The 23,835-nt window shown below is 49.1% G+C and overlaps 2 protein-coding genes across 2 annotated transcripts; both read right to left on the bottom strand.

Annotated features, from left to right (window-relative positions):
* Nucleotides 1-133: 133 nt before the first annotated feature.
* On the bottom strand, nt 134-14,146 carry LOC307085435 (kinesin-associated protein 3-like). Its single transcript, XM_079750229.1, has 20 exons — nt 13,999-14,146; nt 13,153-13,284; nt 12,860-13,011; nt 12,636-12,694; nt 12,306-12,447; nt 12,000-12,099; nt 11,312-11,436; nt 10,570-10,668; nt 10,062-10,240; nt 9,731-9,893; nt 9,272-9,372; nt 8,725-8,833; nt 4,370-4,482; nt 3,402-3,567; nt 2,989-3,114; nt 2,698-2,796; nt 1,611-1,696; nt 1,355-1,511; nt 939-1,023; nt 134-600 (listed from the first exon to the last, which is right to left on the bottom strand). The coding sequence occupies exons 1-20, from the start codon at nt 14,025-14,027 to the stop codon at nt 498-500; spliced, it is 2,325 nt and encodes a 774-aa protein (XP_079606355.1). The 5' UTR covers nt 14,028-14,146; the 3' UTR covers nt 134-497.
* Nucleotides 14,147-14,962: 816 nt separating this feature from the next.
* Nucleotides 14,963-21,698, bottom strand: pdca (phosducin a; the record flags this gene model as incomplete). Its single annotated transcript, XM_079750343.1, has 6 exons — nt 14,963-15,169; nt 16,074-16,186; nt 17,250-17,466; nt 18,084-18,205; nt 18,934-18,994; nt 21,576-21,698. 6 exons carry the CDS (start codon nt 21,696-21,698, stop codon nt 14,963-14,965), a joined length of 843 nt encoding a protein of 280 aa, XP_079606469.1.
* Nucleotides 21,699-23,835: the final 2,137 nt, after the last annotated feature.

The raw sequence follows: 23,835 nt of genomic DNA, 5'->3' as shown, positions 1-23,835 counted from the left end.
CAATATAAGCTAAGCTAATAGCGTGATCTAAGAAGCAGATGCATTCCATGCAGCACACCACTAGCTAGGATTGAATAAAATACATGAACCACTCGACAAATGAAACATGGAATATTTATTATATTGTGAAGCCCCAAACAGCGCAGAATCGAATGAAGTCGATCTAAACTATAAAGATATCCACATGAAACAACGTTCATTAGCAGACGACTGCATGCTATGCTCATAGTGCAGATCTATAAATAACATGCTGGCATTCAGACGATACGACGGGGATAATAACACAGAGATATAGTGCACAGAAAGAATGAAAACACAACTTGAGTTATCCAGGATTCAAGGGCAGTGTGTGTTCTACTATCCAGTGTGTGTATTAATATGTGTCCTGGTTTCTATGTGAGTATGTCTGTGTACTGGTCTCTATGTGTACTGGTCCCTGTGAGTACTGGTTTCTGTGTGAGTATGTCTATGTGTACTGGTTCTATGTGTGCTGGTTTCTATGTGTACTGGTATCGGGGTTCTTCGTCTGGTCTGAAGCCGTAGGCAGTCACCGGTCGCCCTGGAGACGAGCTGGTCTGGTCGAACACATCCCGGTAGTTCCTATTGGACGAGACACTCGTTAACACCTCCCTGTTGTCCCATTGGACGAGACACTCGTTAACACGTCCCTGTGGTCCTATTGGACGAGACCAACTCGTTAACACCTCCCTTGGGTCCTATTGGACGAGACACTCTTTAACATCTCCCTGTGATCCTATTGGACGAGACACTCGTTAGCGCGTCCCTGGAGTCCTAGTTCCCCTACAGACCTATCAGGCTGATCTAGGACCTGATCTAACATAGACCCTACAGACCAATCAGGAACCACGTGTATGACCTCTGACCTCAGGCTGTGACTCACTTTGCAGGAGGAGGTCAGAGGTCAGGCTGTGACTCACCCTGCAGGAGGATCCTCTCCGTTCTGGGACTGGAGGTCGTTGTAGAAATCGGGACTGATAGAGCCGTCACCAGGAGTGATACCATCTAGACACAGAACCAGGAGTCAAACCAGGAGTGATACCATCTAGACACAGAACCAGGAGTCAAACCAGGAGTGGTACCATCTAGACACAGAACCAGGAGTCAAACCAGGAGTGGTACCATCTAGACACAGAACCAGGAGTCGAACCAGGAGTGGTACCATCTAGACACAGAACCAGGAGTCAAACCAGGAGTGATACCATGTAGACACAGAACCAGGATTTAAAGGAGGAGGAGTTAGAGGAGAGAGAGTTAGAGGAGGAGGAGTTAGAGGAGAGAGAGTTAGAGGAGGAGGAGTTAAACACCAGGAGGAGTTAGAGGAGGAGTTACAGACCAGCGCTGTAGAAGAGGTCTGTGCGGTCGTTGTCGTTGTCATAGAGATAGGCCTCGCCCTCCTCCGCCTGGCGACTCTCCACCATGTCCAGCCACTGGTTGTTATGGAAACGGAACTTCTCAGACTGGATTTTGCGGCCCCACTCCTCATCATACTCCTGGGGGTTTGCAGGGGGGGGTCAGCACCGCTGGGGGTGTCTGGGGAGCTGTGGTGTGTGTGTGTGTGTGTGTGTGTGTGTGTGTGTGTGTACACTCACAGCGATGATGTCCAGGGTGTTGTCGCACACCTTCCTGATCTCCGTGTTCTTGTCGTGCATCAGATCGATCAGATAGGCCGGCGCCTCTGAGGGGTGGGGTCAAGGAAACACTTCTGACCAATCATCAAGCTCTCTCACCTAAAACACTACAGTCCCTGGGGACGCCCACCGCGCACTCTGATCTCACTCTGATCTCACTCTGAACTCTGAGCAGAGTGTTAAGAGTGAGATCAGAGTGCGCGGTAGTCCTCCCTCTGGTAGGCGGGCCCTCGTTGAAGAGGCTCTGCTACCAGAGAACAGAGGCTGTTTCCCAAAGTGAAGGAAGCATACTCAACGGCCGCCATTTTAAGGACGCTACGTCCTAGAACGCCGAGAAGCACTGTTCCAATGTTGAGAAACGCTCGAAAATTCGCGGCCTTTTCGCGTCCTTTATTTTTGAGAATTCCGAGATTTTTCAAGGATGCATCGATGGATCCTCAACAAGTAAAAATACCCACAATCCTCTGCGTTGAAACGCTGCACCGGGTATTTACAAATTGCGTCTGGAAAGCAATTCACATTGCTTTACACAAGTGAAGTTTTAGAACGTTTTCAGAAATATTTTGTGCCGTATTGCTTGCTTATTTTTTTGCAACGTAATGATAGGCTATATTTTGCATGGATTGATTTGTTTTAATATGTAAGTAGCTGGTGTTTAAACAAACTACTGTCGCCAATAACAATTTCAACAATTAAAATATTTACCACTGTAGCAGTATTAAAAAGCGGAAGCATAAGCGCTTCCACACTAGCAAGTCGTTCCAAACTTTGATCCTACAAACGCTAGGCAATTCACTTTGGGAAACAGCCAGTCAGCCTCTAGGCCCCTCCCCCTGTGGTCCACCCTCCAGGCCCCTCCCCCAGAGGTCCAAGCCCCTCCCCCTGAGGTCCAAGCCCCTCCCCCTGAGGTCCAAGCCCCTCTCCCTGTGGTCCACCCTCCAGGCCCCTCCCCCTGAGGTCCAGGCCCCTCCCCCTGAGGCCCAGGACCCTCCCACTGAGATCAAGCCCCCCCCGCCCCCGAGGTCCAGGCCCCGCCCCCTGAGGATACGGGTGTCCTTGATGATAACGTCCCGCGTCGCCTGGTGGAAAACCATCTGGTAGAAGACGTAGATGATCTGACACACAAACTCATCGTCCTCCTGCTGGGCTGCAGGACACAACACCACAACACAGCATCAGCACAACAACACAACATCAAAACAACACAACACATCATCAGTACAACACAACATCAGCACAACAGGAGAGAGGTTTAGCAGCTCTATGAGGGCTACTGCTAGCAGGGTTAGCATACCGTTTAGCAGCTCCATGAGGGCTACTGCTAGCAGGGTTAGCATACCGTTTAGCAGCTCTATGAGGGCGGGGATGATGCCGGATTTAGCCAACATGGCGGCGCAGGCGTCGTCCATGGAGACGGTCCCGACCAGGATCACAACCTCCAGGATCAGGTCGTCCTCCGCAGAGCCTAGAGGAGATCAGGACCAGAACCATCAGGACCCCTGCTGAGGGCTGGAGGTTCTCCAGGTCTCCTCTGGTCCAGGGGTCTTACCTGATCTTTAGGTCTCACCTGGTCCGTGGTCTCAAATGGTCCTAGGTCTCACCTGGTCAGGTGGTCTCTAGGTCTCACCTGGTTGGGGTCCACCTAGTCAGGGGGTCTCTAGGTCTCACCTGGTCAGGTGGTCTCTAGGTCTCACCTGGTTGGGGTCTCACCTGGTCAGGTGGTCTCTAGGTCTCACCTGTTCGGGGTCTCACCTGGTTTAAGGTGGTCCTTGAGGTAGGGCACCAGGTTGTACTCTCTGAGGACCAGCTCCCAGTCCAGCTCCGGGACCGTCAGGTTGCCCAGCGTTCCGACGCATTCCACAACAAACTCCTCCTCCTCCTCCGCCGCCATCTGGGCCGCCAGGTCGCCCACGTAGTCCTGTCAGACAGGTTGGTTAACAAGGTGGACCGGGTCAGTTAGCTAACCAACGGGTTGGTTAAAGAGGTGGACCGGCTCTTTAACCAACCCTTTGGTTCTATAACCAAAGGGTTAGCTCAGCTAGCTAACCAACGGGTTGGTTAAAGAGGTGGACCGGGTAAGCTAGCTAAACAACGGGTTGGTTAATGAGGTGGACAGGGTCAGCTAGCTAAACAACGGGTTGGTTATATAATCAGCTTAGCTCAGCTAGCTAACCAACGGGTTGGTTAACGAGGTGGACCGGGTCAGCTAGCTAAACAACCGGTTGGTTAACAAGGTAGACCGGGTTAGCCCAGCTAACCAACAACCCCGTTCTAGGACTGTAGAACGGGTTGGTTAAAGGAGGGGTAGGTTATAGGGCGGGTTGGTTATGGAACTGTAGAACGGGTGGGCTATAGGATGGGTTGGTTATGGGACAGGTTGGGTTTGGAACTGTAGAACGGGTTGGTTATAGGACAGGTTGGTTATAGGACTTTAGAACAGGTTGGTTAAAGGACGGGTTGGTTATAGGACTATAGAACAGGTAGGTTATAGGACGGGTTGGTAATAGAAGGGGTTGTTTAAAGGACAGGTTGGTTAAAGGACAGGTTGGTTATAGCACTATAACAGACTAACTATGAACAGTGTCTCAGTTGCCTGTAGAACGGGTTGGTTATAGGACGGCTTGGTTATAGGACTAAAGAACGGGTTGGTTATAGGACGGGTTGGTTAGAGGACGGGTTTGTTATAGGACGGGTTGGTTATAGGACTATAACAGACTGACTATGAACAGGGCCTTGGTGGGTCCGTCGTGCTGGGAGATGTTTCTGATCATCTTCATCAGGAGGCAGTCCTTCATCTTCAGAGCCCTCTTCATCACCATCTTCAGCCCGTTGCCTGGATAAGGAAACACCATCAGCGGATAGGTTAGGGTAAGGTCAGTGTTGGGGGTGAGTGGTTAGATTAGTGATGGGGGCGAGTGGTTAGTTAGATTAGTGTCAGGGTTGAGTGCCTGGTTAGATTTGTGTTAGGGGTGAGTGATTAGTTAATGTTGGGGGTGAGTGGTTAGTTAGATTAGTGTCAGGGTTGAGTGCTTGGTTAGATTTGTGTTAGGGGTGAGTGATTAGTTAATGTTGGGGGTGAGTGGTTAGTTAGGTTAGTGTCAGGGGTGAGTGGTTAGTGTTAGAGGTGAGTGGTTAGTTAGTGTCTGGGGTGAAAGGTTAGTTAGGTTTGTGTTGGGGGTGAGTGGTTAGATAGATTAGTGTTAGGGCTGAGGTGTTAGTTAGATGGTGTTAGGGGTGAGTGGTTAGTACGGTTAGTGTTAGGGGTGAGTTTAGTAAGGTAAGTGCTAGAGGTGAGTGGTAAGTTAGTGTTGAGGTAAGTGGTTGGTTAGTTAGTTTTAGGGGTGAGATGTTAGTAAGGTTAGTGTTCGGGGTGAGTGGTTAGGTAGTGTTGGGGTGAGTGATTGGTTAGGGTAGCCCTCTCCGCGTGCTGTGACCTTGCCATGGTGGAGAGGCTTGCGTGCTTCTATGATCCTGAGAGCTATGCTGGAGGGAGCCTACGGCTCCTGGCAGGTTCAATCATACCAGACTGGTCCTGGGTGAGGAGTGAGACAAAAGGCAGCACCTGGTCCTCCAGGTTGGGGGTTGGGCGTGGCGCTAACAACGCCACCCCGTAAAAAAAACCTATTGTTACAGAAACTAAAATGAGAAATCCTATTGATATCAGGCCCATTGTAGACCCCAGCCACCCAAACACTTTGAGTGGCAGTATGACCACTTCTGATTTAAGCTGAAAGGAAGTCAGGAGTGCGAAAGAGGGCCTACTAGGGCCTAAAACCAAGATCTGCATTGGAGCACGGAACGGCCAAACCATGTTTGAGACCACCAAGACAGCACAAGTCCTTAGTGAAAGGAAAAGGTACCGCCTGGACATCCTGGGGATGAGTGTGATTCACTGGACCGCCGTCAAGTCCTCCATGATGGGTCTGTCATCCTCCATTCTGGCCACAAGAACATCCACACACATGGTGTAGCCATCTTAATCTCCAAGGAGAAGGCCAAAGCCTTGCTGGAGGGGGAACCAGTAAGTGAAAGGCTGATCCGAGGACGCCTCAACTCAAAGTACTGTAAACTCACCATCTTACAGTGCTATGCACCAGCCAACGAGGCTGAGGAGGAGGTCAAAGAAGACTGGAATGAACAACTGCAAATGGTGGTTTCAAGGGTACCCCAACACAACGTTCTTCTCCTTACTGGTGACATGAATGCCAAAGTGGGAACCGACAATTCCAACAACGAGAGGGCAATGGGCAGGCATGGATGTGGCGAAAGGAACAACAATGGTGAACGCCTTGTTGATTTCAACAACCACCTGGTCATCAGCGGTACCATCTTCCCCCACAAGAACATCCATAAGCTCACATGGCACCTGATGGTAGGACAATTAACCAAATCGACCACATCATCATTAATGGTAAATGGCGCAGGTCACTGCAAGATGTTAGAGCTTACCGGGGGGCAGATACCTATAGCGACCACCACCTGATCACTGCCACCATTAAACTCAAGTTGAAGAAGTCAATCCCAAAAAAAAAACGGCAGAAGAAACTGGACATTGCAAAACTCCAGTATCCAAAGAAAAACAAAGAGTTTGTGTTGGAACTCAGAAACCGCTTCAGCACGCCAGAGGCTTCCTCTGAAATGGAAGAAGAACCCACCATAAACAGCAAATGGAACACTATCAAGACCATATACTCCGAAACAGCACAAAAGGTCCTGGGCTTCAAACAGAAAGGGGCCAAAGAATTGATATCAGCTAATACTTGGCAGAAAGTTGATGAGAGGAAGCAGCTGAAGGCAAAGATGCTGAACACCAAGTCTCAACGACTCCTCGAGAAAACCAAGATGTCCTATAAAAACAAGGACAGAGCGGTGAAGAGGAGTGCTAGGAGAGACAAAAGGGTCTTTGTTGAACACCTGGCAAGTAAAGGCGAGAAAGCTGCAGCCTATGGAAACCTGGGCACAGTGTACAAAATCACAAAGCGACTCTGTGGCAAATGTACAAACCAAACTACGTTCAACACTTCCAGGAAGTACTCAACCTCACTGAGCCAGTTCAACAAGCCAACATCACAACAACAGAGGATACCCTGGAAATCAACACTAACCCCCCTGACTCTGCCGAAGGTAAAGCTCCCATCCAAACCCTGAGGAGTGGCAAGGCATGTGGCATAGATGCTATTCATGCTGAGATGCTCAAGGCCAACATCCAAACATCAACACGAGTGCTGACGGACCTATTCCAAAACATTTGGAACAGTGACACCATCCCTGAAGACTGGTCCAAAGGTATTATTGTCAAAGTTCCCAAGAAAGGCAACACTAAGAACTGCGACAACTGGCGTGGAATTACCCTTCTATCTGCTCCAAGCAAGGTGTTCTGCAGAGTCCTTCTTAACTGGATGGAGACAGCCATTGAGACCTGGATTAGACAGGAGCAAGCAGGCTTCAGAAAGGGAAGAGGATGTATGTACCAAATCTTTGCTCTGCGTAACATCATAGAACAGTGCTTGGAATGGAACACTCCCCCTTCATCAACTTTGGGGACTTCAGGGAGGCTTTTGACAGTGTCCACCGAAACATCCTCTGGAAGATACTGCACTCCGATGGAATACCATCAAAGATCATCTCAATCATAAAAACATTCTATGAACATTTTGAGTGTAGTGTCATCATGGGAAATGACCTCTCTGAGTGGTTTTCCGTGCAGTCCGGAGTGAGACAGGGGAGTATAATCTCCCCTATCCTCTTCCTGGTCGCCATAGACTGGATCACAACCAACACCACAGCAGACAGACCCAGAGGCATCCAGTGGACTCTGTTCTCCCAACTGGAAGATCTTGACTTCACTGATGATCTTGCTTTCCTATCAACCAACCAGTACAACATACAGACTAAAACTGATAGGCTGAACAACTTTGCCAGACAAGTTGGGCTCAGTATCAACACTTCCAAAACACAAGTGATGTGTGTCAACTCCATCCCCACAGCACCCATCCTTGTTAATGAGGGACCACTTGAGTTTGTGGAAGATTTTACCTATCTGGGCAGTCTTATCAGCAAGGACAGCGGGGCATCAAAGACATCAAAGCAAGGCTGGGAAAGGCTCAGGGTGTCTTCTCCCAACTCTGTCCCATCTGGAGATCAAAACAATACAGCCTTAAAACGAAGATGCTCCTATTCAACAGCAATGTAAAGTCTGTTCTGCTGTACGGTTCAGAGAGCTGGCAGGTTGTCAAAACAGACATGAGGAGAATGAAAGTGTTCCATAATGGATGCCTCCGACGAATATGCCAAATCTTTTGGCCTAATAAGATCTCCAAAAAAAAGGGAAGCCGGAGCATCACCAAGGAGATTACGCACAGACGCCTGAGATGGCTAGGACATGTGTTGAGGAGGGAGCAGGACCGCATCACAAAGGTCGCCTTAAGATGGACACCACCAGGCAAAAGAAAACCTGGGAGGCCAAAAACCACCTGGCACAGAACTGTGACGCAAGAGCTGAAACAGATGAACCTGTCATGGGGAGAGGCCCCACATGCTGCCAGGGACCGAGCGGAATGGAGAGTGCTCATGAAGCCTTGTGTCCATAGGGGACGAAGAGTGGTAGTAGTAGTAGTGAGTGGTTGGTAAGTGTTGGGGTGAGTGGTTAGTAAGGTTAGTGTTAGGGGTGAGTGGTTAGTTAGTGTTGGGGTGAATGGTTGATTAGTGATGGGGTGAGGGTTGAGGGGTTAGTTCGATTAGTGTTAGAGGTGAGTGGTTAGTAAGGTTTGTGTTAGGGGTTAGTGAGGTTAGTGTTGGAGGTGAGTGGTTAGTTAGTGTTGGGGTGAGTTGTTAGTTAGATTAGTGTAAGGGTTGAGTGGTTAGTTAGATTAGTGTTTGGGTTGATTGGTTGGTTATTGTTGGGGTGAGTGGTTAGCTAGTGGTTAGTTAGTGTTGGGGCTGAGTGGTTAGTTAGTGTTGGGGATGAGTGGTAGGTTAGTGTTGGGGGTGAGTGGTTGGTTAGTGGTTAGGTGAGTGGTTATGTGAGTGGTTAGTTAGTGTTGGGGTGAGTGGTTAGTTAGTGTTGGGTGAGTACCTTCACACATGATCTGGGCGTTCTTCTTGCTGGCTGCCAGGTTGATGCAGAAGGAGATGAGCTCAATGTCCATCTTCTCCTCTCCATGGTCATACAGCATTTGGAGCAGCTGCACACACACACACACACACACACACACACACACACACACACACACACACACACACACACACACACACACACACACACACACACACACACACACACACACACACATCTTAGATAGTGGGTCTGGACCAGTGGGACCAGTAGGTGAGAACAGGGGGTCTGGTCTACTTGGGGGTCTGGTCTACCTGGGGGGTGTGGTCTACCTGGGGGTCAGGTCTACCTGGGGGGTGTGGTCTACCTGGGGGGTGGTCTAACTGGGGGGGGTCTGTTCTACCTAGGGGGTCTGGTCTACCTGGGGGGTGGTCTACCTGGGGGTCTGGTCTAACTAGGGGTTCTGGTATACCTGGGGAGGTCTACCTTGGGGTCTGGTCTACCTGGGGGGTCAAACTGGGGGGTCTGGTCTACCTGGGGGGTCTGGTCTAGCTGGGGGTTGGTCTACCTGGGGAATGCAGTCTGTGTAGGCGAACAGGGACCTCGACCGGTCGTCCACACTGATGTGGTACAGGATCCACATGGCCACCTGCCGGTGGGTGGCGTCGCCTAGGCAACCAAAAAAAAACAACATTAACCAGTAGCAGCGCCTGTTGAGTTCACTATGTTCACTATCAAGCACGCTAGGTACCTAGCACAGAGCTGAGTTTGGGCTAACTAGCCAGCGTGCTAGGTAACTGGCAGGGAGGAGAGTCTTGGCTATCTAGCCAGCGTGCTAGTTACCTAGCAGGGCGGTGAATTTAGGCTAACCAGCCTGCGTGCTAGGTACCTAGCAGGGAGAAGAGTCCGGGCTAACTAGCCACCATGCAAGGTACCTAGCAGGGAGCTGAGTTTGGGCTGACTATCCAGCGTGCTAGGTACCTGGCAGGGAGCTGAGTTTGGGCTAACTATCCAGCGTGCTAGGTACCTAGCAGGGCGGTGAGTTTGGGCAGCAGGCCGGCCTCCACCATCTTGGTCCGGAGGCCTGAGTCGAAAGAGAGGTTGAGGAGGAGACGGAGCGTCAGGTTCAGCAGGTCCTTGTGGTCACACGGCACGAAGCGAGCCAATCGCTGCACAGTATCCACCTCGGCCTGACAATCAGAAGCAGGAGAGTGAGAGACAGCTTGGATACGCAGGAAGGAGAACTCCAACACATGGTTCTGATTCTGGTGGTTCCTCAGGGGTCCTTAGAGGTCCCGTAGTTCCTCAGAGGTTTCTATACGTGGTACAGAGCCTGGTATTTCCCTGGTTCTCCTCACCATGTCGTTCTTGTTCTCCAGGAAGATGGAGAGCTTCTTGAGGAAGGAGAGCACCAGGACCAGCAGCTCGGGGTCCTCGCGGTCCAGGACCCGGACCAAGAGACCCACCATGTTCTTATTCCTCATCTTCAGCTCCGTACGAGTGTCCTCAGCCAGGTTCAGGAGCAGGTAGAGAGACACTGGGGAATAGGGGGGAGGGAGAGGGAGGGAGAGGGAGAGAAATTTACTGCTAAATTGTGTTTGTAGTTCTAGCTGCAGGGGGCTAGGTGCTCCAGGCTAGCTGCAGGGGGCTAGGTTCTCCAGGCTAGCTGCAGGGGGCTAGGTGCTCCAGGCTAGCTACAGGCGGCTAGGTGCTCCAGGCTAACTGCAGGGGGCTAGGTGCTCCAGGCTAGCTGCAGGGGGCTAGGTGATCCAGGCTAGCTGCAGGGGGCTAGGTGCTCCAGGCTAACTGCAGGGGGCTAGGTGCTCCAGGCTAGCTGCAGGGGGCTAGGTGCTCCAGACTAGGTACCTCTGAGCAGCTGCTCCTGCTTGGCCAGCAGGCTGCGGTATTTCCTGACCGCCTTCTCCTGGTCCCGCCTCAGGGAGCCCTGCTCCGGGACCGCCTCGCGTACGGGCAGTTAGGGAACGCACACCGGAGACACACAATGGAGAAACACACCGGAGACACACACACTACAGACACTAGAGACACACACACATTACAGACACACACTGGAGACACACACACATTACAGACACACACTGAAGACACACACACTACAGACACACACTGGAGACACACACTACAGACACACAAACTACAGACACACACTGAAGCTACACACTACAGACACCCACTACAGACAAACACACACACTAGAGACACACAGTACAGACACACACTGGAGACACACGCACACTGACAATGTAGTACTGGAGGTTATAGTAGTATTAGGGTATATAATGTATATAATGTAGAGGATGTAGTACTGGAGGTTATAGTAGTATTAGGGTATATAATGTAGTACTGGAGGTTATAGTAGTATTAGGGTATATAATGAAGATGATGTAGTACTGGAGGATATAGTAGTATTAGGATATATAATGTATATAATATATATGATGCAGTACTGGAGGATATAGTAGGATTAGGGAATATAATGTATATAATGTATATGATATATATGATGCAGAACTGGAGGATATAGTAGTATTAGGATATATAATGTATATAATGTATATGATATATATGATGCAGTACTGGAGGATATAGGCCTTGTTCTTCTTGCTGAGCTCCTCCTTCCAGAGGTCGTGTCTCCTCAGCTCATGTTCCACCACCGCCATGCAGAGAGCGCCCACCTTATAGTGGGACACCACCGCCTGGAACTGGGAGAAACTACACACAGACGCACAACATCACAACACAACACCTTATAGTGGGACACCACCGCCTGGAACTGGGAGAAACTACACACAGACGCACAACATCACAACACAACACCTTATAGTGGGACACCACCGCCTGGAACTGGGAGAAACTACACACAGACGCACAACATCACAACACAACACCTTATAGTGGCACACCACCGCCTGGAACTGGGAGAAACTACACACAGACGCACAACATCACAACACCTTATAGTGGGACACCACTGCCTGGAACTGGGAGAAACTACACACAACAGACGCACAACATCACAACACAACACCTTATAGTGGCACACCACCGCCTGGAACTGGGAGAAACTACACACAACAGACGCACAACATCACAACACAACACCTTATAGTGGGACACCACCGCCTGGAACTGGGAGAAACTACACACAACAGATGTACAACATCACAACACAACACCCTACAGTCGGACACCCTCGCCTGGAACTGGGAGAAACTACACACGGACACACACACAGACACACCTCACAACACAAAACCCATCCCAGCAGTGGGTACCTGGAGAAGCAGAAGAAGACGTAGATGATGATGGTGGACAGCTCCACACTCTGCTTCCAGTCCTCCCTGAGAACCCGGGCCAGAGCCCCCAGAGCCGTCTCTACACACACACACACGCACACGCACACGAACACACACAGTTTAACCAAGTTTACCAACCATAATGGATGCTACAGACATGCTAGTGAAGCTAACAGACTAGCGTTGTGCTACATAACTGCTAGTGAAGCTAACACCGCTTCACTAGCAGCTTTGCTAGTGGAGCTGTGCTAAAGACATGCTGGTGGAGCTAACAGGCTAGCGTACCGTTGTGCAGCAGCTCCTCCAGGTTGTCAGGGTTACGGGCCAGCTGCAGCAGCAGGGCGGAGCCTCTGATCTTCTCAGGAAGTCCTTCGTAGAGGAGCTCAACGTAGCGCTCCACCTGGGAGATGGAGGCCTCCTCCCCCACCTGCAGCACACAACACCCAGACACAACACGCACAACACACACACACATTACTCAAATCACACACGACGCACAACACGCACAAGTCTTCTAGAAGGTGTAACTGATTAGTGTGTGTGTGTGTGTGTGTGTGTGTGTGTGTGTGTGTGTGTGTGTGTGTGTGTGTGTGTGTGTGTGTGTGTTTGCTTCACCTCCAGGCCCTCGAACGGAGTCAGCTCCCTGGGTCTGAGCAGCTGACTGCTCTGGTCCACTGGAACACACACACACACACATTATAACACACAGACAGACACACACACACACACACATTATAACACAGACAGACAGACACACACACACACACACACACTTTATAACACACACAGACAGACACACACACACACACACACACACAAACACAAACACACACCCTGACCTTTGCCCTCGGCGGGCCTCCTGCTCTGCAGGTAGTGCAGGAGGTGCTCCACCTGGGGGAGGCGGGACAGCGGGATGAGGCGGCACTCCTCCACCACCTTCCTGGCCAACGCCCCCACGTCAGTACTGGGGGAGAGGCTCTTCACCCGGATACTGGGGGGGAGAGGAGATAGAAGATAGGAGAGAGGAGAGGAGAGGGGAGAGGAAGAGTAAAGGATAAGGAGGAGAGAGTTCAGTTTAGCTTCTGTAGCAAGATGCAGATATGAGAGGAGGAGGAGGAGGAGGTGCACTTACATCTTCTGGCCCTCCTTGCGCTCCCCCAGCATGGGGTCTCCTCCCTCCCCCAGGATGGAGGCCTCAACCTCATACTGCACCACCAGGGCCTTCTCCGTGGGGTGGACGTCTAGACTGCCAGCACGCACCTTCCTACAGGAGGAGGAGGAGGAGGTGGAGGAGAGGGGGATCTGTCTTACAATCTGTACTATAATTAGTGATCACATCATTATCACAGATGTATTATAATGATATGATGACATCATACATCTAGATGTATTATAATAATGTTGTGACGAGTGTGATGACGTCATGACATCACACTACATCTAAAGGTAAACATCGATTTAGTATGAAGATGTCATGACATCATCACACACATGGATGTTTACCTTTTGATGTAGTGCGATGACGTCATGAGATCATCTAAACGCTAGGAGCGAAACTGGTGTAAATGGTAAACGAACTGCATTCATACCCTGCTTTACTGACCAGTGGCCCGTAAAGCGCTTTACTGGTACTGCCTCACATTCACCCATTCATACACACATTAACCCGTTCATACACATATTCACACACACCGACGGTGTCAGCCCCTCAGGGCGACAGCCAGCTGGTCAGAAGCATTAGGGTGAGGCGTCTCGCTCAGGGACACCTCGACACTCCGCTAGGAGGAGCCGGGGATCGAACTAGCAACCTTCTGGTTACCAGCCAACCCGCTGTACCTTAGAGTCCTTCCTGAGCCACATTTCGCCCTGTATCTTGATTATCACTATCACCTGATGTCCACATGAATGAACCCGTTAACCACACCTCCTCCTGTGGGTTTAACAGTAATAAACAGTGAGGTCATTACTGATGTTTTACCGCTTGAGATAGCGCGCGTCCTCCTGCATCCTGCCTGCTACCGCCCCTGGTCGAAGTCAGTCCGAATAAAGAGTTTAAATCATTAGTCCGAATAAAGAGTTTAAATCACAAAATCACGGAGGAGGACTGAGGAGAGGCGTTTATCACAGAGCGCACCGCGCTTGCGCAAGGGAACAACAGCTATCCTACGCATGCGTGGTGTGCATGAAGAGGCGTTCATGACGAGGTCGTATGATTTGTTGTACTGATTGTTCAGTTATTAAAAGTCAAATGATGGATCATTATAGGAGATATTGTTGTGTCTGAACGGTCACAGCGTTCCTCAGGAATGCTAAAGTCTGATTAGCCTAGCTTACGTCGGCTGAGATTTTTACAGCAGCTTACTAGAACTCCAAATGGATGAATATCACCGATAACTAATGAAGCGTTCTGAAGCCCGAAACTAATGTTTAGAGATTATGAATGTATTAACAATTAAAGTATTTGTTTTTGTCACAGAGGGATCACAATGTGTGTCTTTTAGAGTAACATGATAGTATTCAGGGAACACCTTTAATGTATACACCTTTCATATACATCTTAAATATATATATAATATTATATATATAATACCATAGACTTACAGAATAGATAAACACAAAACATGAGAGCAGAAAACACAATTTTGTGAAACTTTATTGGAAGATTTCAGTCAGGTTATAAACTGTAAAGAATGAGCAAGCTAACGACTGATTGTGATAAATGATCTGATTCTTCTGTGTGTGTGTGTGTGTGTGTGTGTGTGTGTGTGTGTGTGTGTGTGTGTGTGTGTGTGTGTGTGTGTGTGTGTTTTGCCTCAGCTCGTCCTACTGTGTGTGGACCACTCTAACAGGACCAGTGATCCTCTATTCTAACTGGTCCTTGACCAGTTATGAGGAGACCTCCCATCTCTCCTCCTCTATCTGCTCCTCCCCCTCCTCCTCCTCTACTCTATCTGCTCCTCCTCCTCCTCCTCCTCTTCCTCCCCCTCCTCCCCGGGGCTGGCCGGGTTCTCCTTCTCGGGCAGCAGTCCGTACTGGTTGAGGAGCGCCTCCACGTCGGAGGCGAAGAACTCCTGGTTGAAATGTTTGGTGACGGACAGGAAGTTCCCCAGCAGCTCCCCGGCCCGGTACACCAGCAGGGCGGGCAGCACCTGGGCAGAGGACTAGTTATGGTTAACCCTTCCTATGCACCTGGGCAGAGGACTAGTTATGGTTAACCCTTACTATGCACCTGGGCAGAGGACTAGTTATGGTTAACCCTTACTATGCACCTGGGCAGAGGACTAGTTATGGTTAACCCTTACTATGCACCTAGCAGAGGACTAGTTAGTTAAACCTTACTATGCACCTGGGCAGAGGACTAGTTATGGTTAACCCTTACTATACACCTGGGCAGAGGACTAGTTATGGTTAACCCTTACTATGCACCGGGCAGAGGACTAGTTATGGTTAACCCTTACTGTACACCTGGGCAGAAGACTAGTTATAGTTACAGTTAACCCTTACTATGCACTTGGATCAGAGGATTAGTTATAATTCTAGTTAACTCTTACTATGCACCTGGGCAGAGGACTAGTTCTAGTTAACCCTTACTATGCACCTGGGGCAGTACTAGAGGGTTATAGGGTCAGTACTAGAGGGTTATAGGGTCAGTACTAGTTATAGGGTCAGTACTAGTTATAGGGTCAGTACCAGAGTGTTATAGGGTCAGTACTAGAGGGCTATAGGGTCAGTACTAGTTATAGGGTCAGTACTAGTTATAGGGTCAGTACTAGTTATTGGGTCACTACTAGAGGGTTATAGGGTCAGTACTAGTTATAGGGTCAGTACTAGAGGGTTATAGGGTCAGTACTAGTTATAGGGTCAGTACTAGTTATAGGGTCAGTACTAGAGGGTTATAGGGTCACTACTAGAGGGTTATAGGGTCAGTACTAGAGGGTTATAGGGTCAGTACTAGTTCTAGGGTCAGTACTAGAGGGTTATAGGGTCAGTACTAGTTATAGGGTCAGTACTAGAGGGTTATAGGGTCAGTACTAGTACTAGCATTTGACTGACGTCGGAGGAGAAGCGTTCTATGGCTCCGGTTGCCACAGCGTCGATTCGACAGAACTTGACGCTGGGGTATTCTGACGCCAGGCAGTCCAGAGAGGAGTTCATCTCCTCACAGCCTGGAAGGAGGAGGAGACAGGAGGAGCAGACAAGAGGAAGAGAAGGAGGTGGAGACAGAAGGAGGAGACAGGCGGAAGAGAGAGTTAGTCTGAGCCCCTCCGCAGAACCCTGTGTGGTCTCGGGTGTCCTAGTGGAATATAAAACATATATATGTCATATATTCATCATGGCAAACTATTGTATTTAGTCATTAAATGATGTCAGCAAGCTGTAAAAGAACCACTGTGAGGTGGAACCCACTCTGATCACTGAGGTGGAACCCACTCTGATGACTGAGGTGGAACCCACTCTGATGACTGAGGTGGAACCCACTCTGATCACTGAGAGGTGGAACCCACTCTGATGACTGTGAGGTGGAACCCACTCTGATCACAGTGCGGTGGAACCCACTCTGATGACTGTGAGGTGGAACCCACTCTGATGACTGAGGTGGAACCCACTCTGATCACTGAGGCGGAACCCACTCTGATCACTGAGGCGGAACCCACTCTGATCACTGAGGCGGAACCCACTCTGATCACTGAGGTGGAACCCACTCTGATCACAGTGAGGTGGAACCCACTCTGATGACTGTGAGGTAGAAACCACTCTGATCACTGAGGTGGAACCCACTCCGATCACAGTGAGGTGGAACCCACTCTGATGACTGTGAGGTTGAACCCACTCTGATGACTGAGGTGGAACCCACTCCGATCACAGTGAGGTGGAACCCACTCTGATGACTGAGGTGGAACCCACTCTGATGACTGTGAGGTGGAACCCACTCTGATGACTGAGGTGGAACCAACTCTGATGACTGTGAGGTGGAACCCACTCTGATGACTGTGAGGTGGAACCCACTCTGATGACTGTGAGGTGGAACCCACTCTGATCACAGTAAGGTGGAACCCACTCTGATCACTGAGGTGGAACCCACTCTGATCACAGTAAGGTGGAACCCACTCTGATGACTGTGAGGTGGAACCCACTCTGATCACTGAGGTGGAACCCACTCTGATCACAGTAAGGTGGAACCCACTCTGATCACAGTGAGTTCTGTAAAGTGCTGCTGTGACCTCTGACCTGTGGCCCCGGGCTGGTAGATGTGGACGACCACCAGGGCGCGCGGCTCCTGCTCCACCACCTCCAGGAAGTGCTCCCCGCTGAGCAGCTCCAGCACGACAGTGAAGGTGGGCCCGAAGCTCAGCCGCTGGTGCATCTCCTGCATGCACTGCCGCCGGTAGCGGCGCAGGCCGCGCTCACACTGCTGCTGCACCAGCTCACACTCCTGAACACTCATCTGGAAGCACACACACACTCATCTGTTAGCACGTAGCACACACACACTCATCTGTTAGCACGTAGCGCACACACACACACACACACACTCATCTGTAAGCATGCAGCACACACACGCACACACGCTCATCTGTTAGCACGTAGCACACACACACACTCATCTGTTAGCGCGTAGCACCCACACACACTCATCTGTAAGCATGCAGCACACACACACACACACTCATCTGTAAGCACGCAGCACACACACGCACACACACACACGCTCATCTGTTAGCACGTAACACACAAACATATCTGTAAGCACGCACAAACATACACTCATCTGTTAGCATGCAGCATACACACACACATATCTGCTAGCACGCACACACACACACACTCATCTGTTAGCAAACATACACACACAGTGTCTGTTGGTTTGTGTATTGTATTGGTTTGTGTGTGTGTGTATAGGTGTGTGTGTGTGTATTGTATAGGTGTGTGTGTATTGTAAAGGTGTGTGTGTGTGTGTGTGTGTGTGTGTGTGTGTGTGTGTGTGTGTGTGTGTGTGTGTGTGTGTGTGTGTGTGTGTGTGTGTGTGTGTGTGTGTGTGTGTGTGTGTGTGTGTGTGTGGACCTTGCGGCCGGGTCTCTCCGGCCCCTCCTCCCTGCTCATCTGTCTCAGCAGCTCTCTCCTGACTGGCTGCTCGGCCAGATCCAGTCTGAACCGCCTCCAGTCGTTGATCACGCCCTTAGGACCTGCTGACCCACGGGTCGGTTATTGAGGGTTAGTCTGACCCACAGAACGTTAGGGAGGGTTAGTCTGACCTACAGCGAGGTTAGTCTGACCCACAGTACGGTTAGTGAGGGATATTCTGACCCACCGCCGGTTAGTGAGGGATATTCTGACCCACCGCCGGTTAGTGAGGGATATTCTGACCCACCGCCGGTTAGTGAGGGATATTCTGACCCACCGCCGGTTAGTGAGGGATATTCTGACCCACCGCCGGTTAGTGAGGGTTAATCTGACCCACCGCTGGTTAGTGAGGGTTAATCTGACCCACAGTACGGTTAGTGAGGGTTAGTCTGACCCACGGGTCGGTTAGTGAGGGTTAGTCTGACACACGGCTGGTTGGTGAGGGTTAGTCTGACCCACGGTACGGTTAATGAGGGTTAGTCTGACCCACAGTACGGTTAATGAGGGTTAGCCTGTCCCACGGGTCGGTTAGTGAGGGTTAGTCTGACCCACGGGTCGGTTAGTGAGGGTTAGTCTGACACACGGCTGGTTGGTGAGGGTTAGTCTGACCCACAGTACGGTTAATGAGGGTTAGCCTTACCCACGGGTCGGTTAGTGAGGGTTAGTCTGACCCACGGGTCGGTTAGTGAGGGTTAGTCTGACCAAAACTGGTAGGATTACTACTGCTAAGTGACTACTGTCTGACCTGAACTGGTCTGATTATAACTGGTTAGTGATAGGTTAGTCTGACCCGTATGGTTGACTGGTAGCTCCTCCCCTTCATGTGCAGAGTTAGACATTCTGCTTGGTTCCTGAAGAGAGGACAGTGATGTCACAGAGTTAGACAGAGTGATGTCACAGAGTGATGTCACTGGGTGATGTCACATTAGCATACTGAATTGTAGGAAATAAGAGGCAAAAAGCAATGACCTTTATTTAAATATTTATTGAACATATATTTATACTTTTTTAACCCTTCAATACATCTCCAACTGTTTTCTTCTGATGGCCGGTTCCTCCATGTTCAGACCCTCACCCTCCTGGATTCAATACTCCCTGGTCCTTACAGTGGGTCTGGTCTCCCCTGCCCTCCTGTGTCTGGTCTCCACTTGGTCTGGTCTCCCCAGTCCCTACAATGGGTCTGGTCTCCCCTGGACTGAGGTGGTCCTGGACCCCTGAATGCAGGCCACCCATGAGTCAGGTGTGGGGGCCGCGCTGGGCATGTCCCTGGGCCTGTGAGTCCCGCTGAGGCGGGGTTCCAGGCGTCACTCCCATGGACACGAGGACGTCGGCTCCAGCTGGTTCACATTGTTGGTTTGGTGGTGCCAGGATGCTGAAGACCTCACTGCCCTGCACTCCTGAGTGGGTTTTGGAGCCATTTCTCCAAACAGCCTCCTCTCCTTTGGTTTGAATGGTCCCGGTTTGCCTTGAACCTGTTTGTTGTGCTTTTCTCAGGGGACTGAGACGTTGCGATCCTTCCTCATGCTTTCTAGCCCCTCCGTGGCATGCAGGTTCCTGTTGTGCAGACTTCGCTGCTAGAACCCGGTAAGTGGTTGAAACCCCTGCAGGGAGGGCTACCCAGTCTGGGGGTGTCAGACCTCCCGGTCTGAGGGTGTCAGACCTTCTGGTCTAGGGGTGTCAGACCTCCTGGTCTGGGGGTGTCAGACCTTCTGGTCTCGGGGTGTCAGACCTCCTGGTCTGGGGGGTATCAGAACTGCTGGTCTGGGGGAGAGCGGCCATGACGCCTGGCTCATCTCTGCTCTGCTTATCGGTGAAAAAAGACACGTTACAATAATATAGGACATCTGAGTCATTCAGACACATTACACCACTGCAGTTCACTACCAAAAGAAATGTAAAAAACATCTGATACACACATCAAAGACTCATCTGTTCAGTTACCCCCACCCACCCCTCCACCTTGTTGTATGTTGTACGTCCTGGCACTTAATGTACGCATTTATTATATGTCGTACTTAGTTATGGTCCTAAGTTGTGTAGCATCTTATCAGAGCTATCTTTGTTGTATATGGGGAAAGGGTTAACCTAGTGATTGTGAGTGCTTGGCACTTGGTTCTATAAACATCCTCACTGTACTGACAGAGATGTATTGTTGTTTCGCTTTCTTCTGTCAAACGTATAGTAAGTCGCTTTGGATAAAAGCGTCTGCTAAATGCCCTAAATGTAAAAGTGAAATGTAGGGGAACATCTGAATAATTTGACTCACCCTTATCTCCGTCTGGACTGAAGGAGGAGATCAGACTGAGGAAGGTTTCCCTGATGACCGGAGATCCGTTAGTTAGAGGTCAGATGGCCGTGGTGATTATATTAAATTATTCAATATTAATTTGTTTTTCATACACATATTTACCCTTCAAAAGAAATTCTCAAATAATTACTTTGTTCTGAGAACCGCCATTGGCTGAAGAACACGTTTTTTTTCCTGCAAACTTCCGTATACCTCGCTAAGAGATGTATGGATTATTATATTAATAAACATGGAATCAGACACAAGTGTCAAGAGCCACTAGAAAGCAGTGAACAAAGTGAGAACCACATTATTTGGCCTTCATCAGAATGTATTCCCAGTTTGATTATGATACGGTAAGAATAGTGTTTACTTTAATAAGTGTTATTGCAGCCGGCGCAACTTGTCAAATCCGTTTACTGTAATCAAGGCTGAGGTTTAATAATCAGATTATCTTGGATTATGATTGTCCCGGCCAGAGACTCTGGGACTATTAATGTGTCTGTTGGTGTATGATAAGGACTTCTCTCCTTTGGTTTCCGGTTTTAAAGCTTCTCGGTCTGAGCAAAATGCTCTCCATCACTCCAGCTGCTCTGTAGTCTGATCAGAAACGATCATCCTCCACATTATCTTAGTTTCACCACAGTACTTTATTAGGCTGAGCTCCAGATGGATCCACATTCAACTTGAGCTGTATCTTCTCTACAGCAGCACTACTCCTGACACGCCCGCCATTATCAATACACAACCTCTGCTCAATATATCAATATGTTCTCCTCCAACCCCCAAAACAACAGGGCTAGTGGTGTAGCTGCATCACTAGCCACTACAGGTTAGTGATGAAGCTACATCACTAGCCGCTAGTGAGGTAGCTTCATCATAAGCTTTAAACATAGTGCAGGTTGATACCCAGCCAAAATATAAAAACCCAAACACTGCAGAATCAATTGATGGATTATAGAATATATTGGGCTGAACAAAAATGTAGATAGCCACAAATATTTCACATGACATTGACCATTGAAAATATGTTCATTAATAAGTTGCCATGCTAGACGGGCGCTGAGAAGAACCAGAACCACCCCTCCCCCCCAGACCCCCCGGTCTCCCACCCTCCCAGGTCCAGGACTACATTCAGACCTTACCTTGGGTTGGTGGGTCTCTGGTAGCGCTACTGTGGTCTTCACCCTGTGGTCTTTACTGTGCGGTCTGTCAGGAGACGGGAGGCTTACAGACTTACCTTCATCCTCCTCCTCATCACAACACATCCAAGGGGATTACAGAGGCTGGGACCCAGGGGAGGTCTGGACCAGCAGACCCACTGAACAACTGGACCAGCAGACCCACTGAACAACTGGTCTCACTGTTCTGGTATAAAGCTTCACATCGCTTTTCATGTGTGGGTGACACATTAATGGACCACTTAATAATACTAATTACTAATTACAACACAAATCAAGTACGTGAGGGTGGGCTTAAGCGTGCAGAATAGAAATTATTGAAGGCACATAACTAGTGAACGGAAGCATAATATAATTAAGGTACTTCAATCGCATTAATATTTAAAAGGAAATTAAAAAAGTGTTTCCGCCCGGTTTCGAACCGGGGACCTTTCGCGTGTGAGGCGAACGTGATAACCACTACACTACGGAAACCACGTGGTAGTATACATACTGCCCAGTAACTTTAAACCTGCAGCCAACCAGTAGCTTCAAATGCGTTAGGTACCGAATTAGGATGTTTAGGTACAAATAGAGAATTACATGATGTGATGTATTTATACTACTAGTATAAACAGTATTTATACTAGTAGACAGATCACTACAACAGTATTTATAATAGTACACAGATAATTCATCAGAACAGTATTTATACTAGTACACAGATGATATACTACAACAGTATTTATAATATTACACATATAAAACAATAGAACGGTATTTATACAAGTACAAAGATGATACACTAGAACAGTATTTATGCTAGTACAAAGATAAGTGAAGCAGTAATTAAACCAACCATGACTAAAATGTAATGCGTTGGCCGGGAATCGAACCCGGGTCAACTGCTTGGAAGGCAGCTATGCTCACCACTATACCACCAACGCTGTGTTTAGAAGTATATGCTCACAAAAATATCAACAACTCTGTGTAAAGGCAGCTATCCTCACCGTTATACCACCAACGCTGTGTGAAGGCAGCTATGCTCACGACGATATCACCAACTCTGTGTGAGCTATGCTCACCGCTATACCACCAACGCTGTGTGAAGGCAGCTATGCTCACCACTAGCACCAACAATGGTCTAAGGGGGCTGAGGGCTAGCGCTCCGTTAGCCTGCTCCACTTGAAGCTAACAGCCGACCCAGCGTCTCTGCTTCGGAGCTGAACCGTCAGTGGCGGCTGGTGAATTTTATTTTAGGGGGGGCTAAAAGTTTGTAAACCAAAACCCCTCTAGGGGGGTCTGGTGGCTTCCTTACCCCGAAGATTTTTTTGTGATTTTCACATACAAACTAAGCATTCTGGTGCATTCTGACAAAATAATAAAGACAAAAGAGAACATTTCCTTTAAAAGACGAATGGAGCCGGGGAACTAAATTTTAACTTAATTTATCTGCCTTGTACAATTCAGCAAGATTAAAAGTGCAAATACATCAATAATAATTGGTAATTACACACGAGAGAGAATGTGATTCTAAAATGGGTGAGTTACGGCCAATCTATTGTGTTGGTAACTTCACTAATAAATCTATCTACAGTCAAGTATGCATTTAGACAAATACGAAAAAAATATCAATATAATATGTGCAACCTTTTGCACAACTTTTTGGTTGTTTAAGACACACTGAAGGCATGATGCCACCTCAGGTTTGCAGAAAACTATATACAATATACACACTGAAAGCATGATGCCACCATAGGTTTGCAGAGAACTATATACAATATACACTTGAAAGGGGTGGGGTGGTGGTGGTGTGGGGTTGTGAGGGCAGCTGTAACCCAGTGTCCATCCTCACGGGAAGGGGAGGGGGGTTGTGAGGGCCGCTGTAACCCAGTGTCCCATCCTCACGGAAAAGCGTGAGGATTTAATAGACAGCATCGCTAGGGCGTTAAGCCTATCTTGTCCGATGGTACTTCGGAGAAATGTTTTGATCCTCTTCAGTGTACTGAAGCACCTCTCTGACTCTGCCGATGTCATAGGGGTTGTCATTGATATTTGTGTTGATTTCAATGTCTCCGAAAAAGTGCACTGAAGATTGTGAATGTCTGTTTTTCTTTACCTGCTCGTTGTGTCTCTGTACGGAGATGCGGTGGCCGTCATCCAGCTGATAGGCAATATTTACTTTGCCCAACATTGAAAGCTTCACAGAGTTTCCAATGTGAGTTGCACTGCATTCATGTTTCTT

This window comes from Pollachius pollachius (assembly GCF_949987615.1).
Source record: "Pollachius pollachius genome assembly, chromosome: 14".
Lineage (NCBI taxonomy): Eukaryota > Metazoa > Chordata > Actinopteri > Gadiformes > Gadidae > Pollachius > Pollachius pollachius.
This window is presented reverse-complemented; position numbering and strand designations above follow the sequence as displayed.

Excerpts from the sequence above, each read along its gene's own strand:
- LOC307085435 (XM_079750229.1), bottom strand. The coding sequence starts at position 14,027 with ATGCAGGAGGACGCGCGCTATCTCAAGCG. Across the intron at positions 10,669-11,311 it reads CAGCAAGAAGAACAAGGCCT|GCGAGGCGGTCCCGGAGCAG; the intron begins ATATCCTCCAGT and ends AACTGCCCGTAC. Across the intron at positions 10,241-10,569 it reads GCAGGAGCAGCTGCTCAGAG|TGTCTCTCTACCTGCTCCTG; the intron begins GTACCTAGTCTG and ends CCTATTCCCCAG.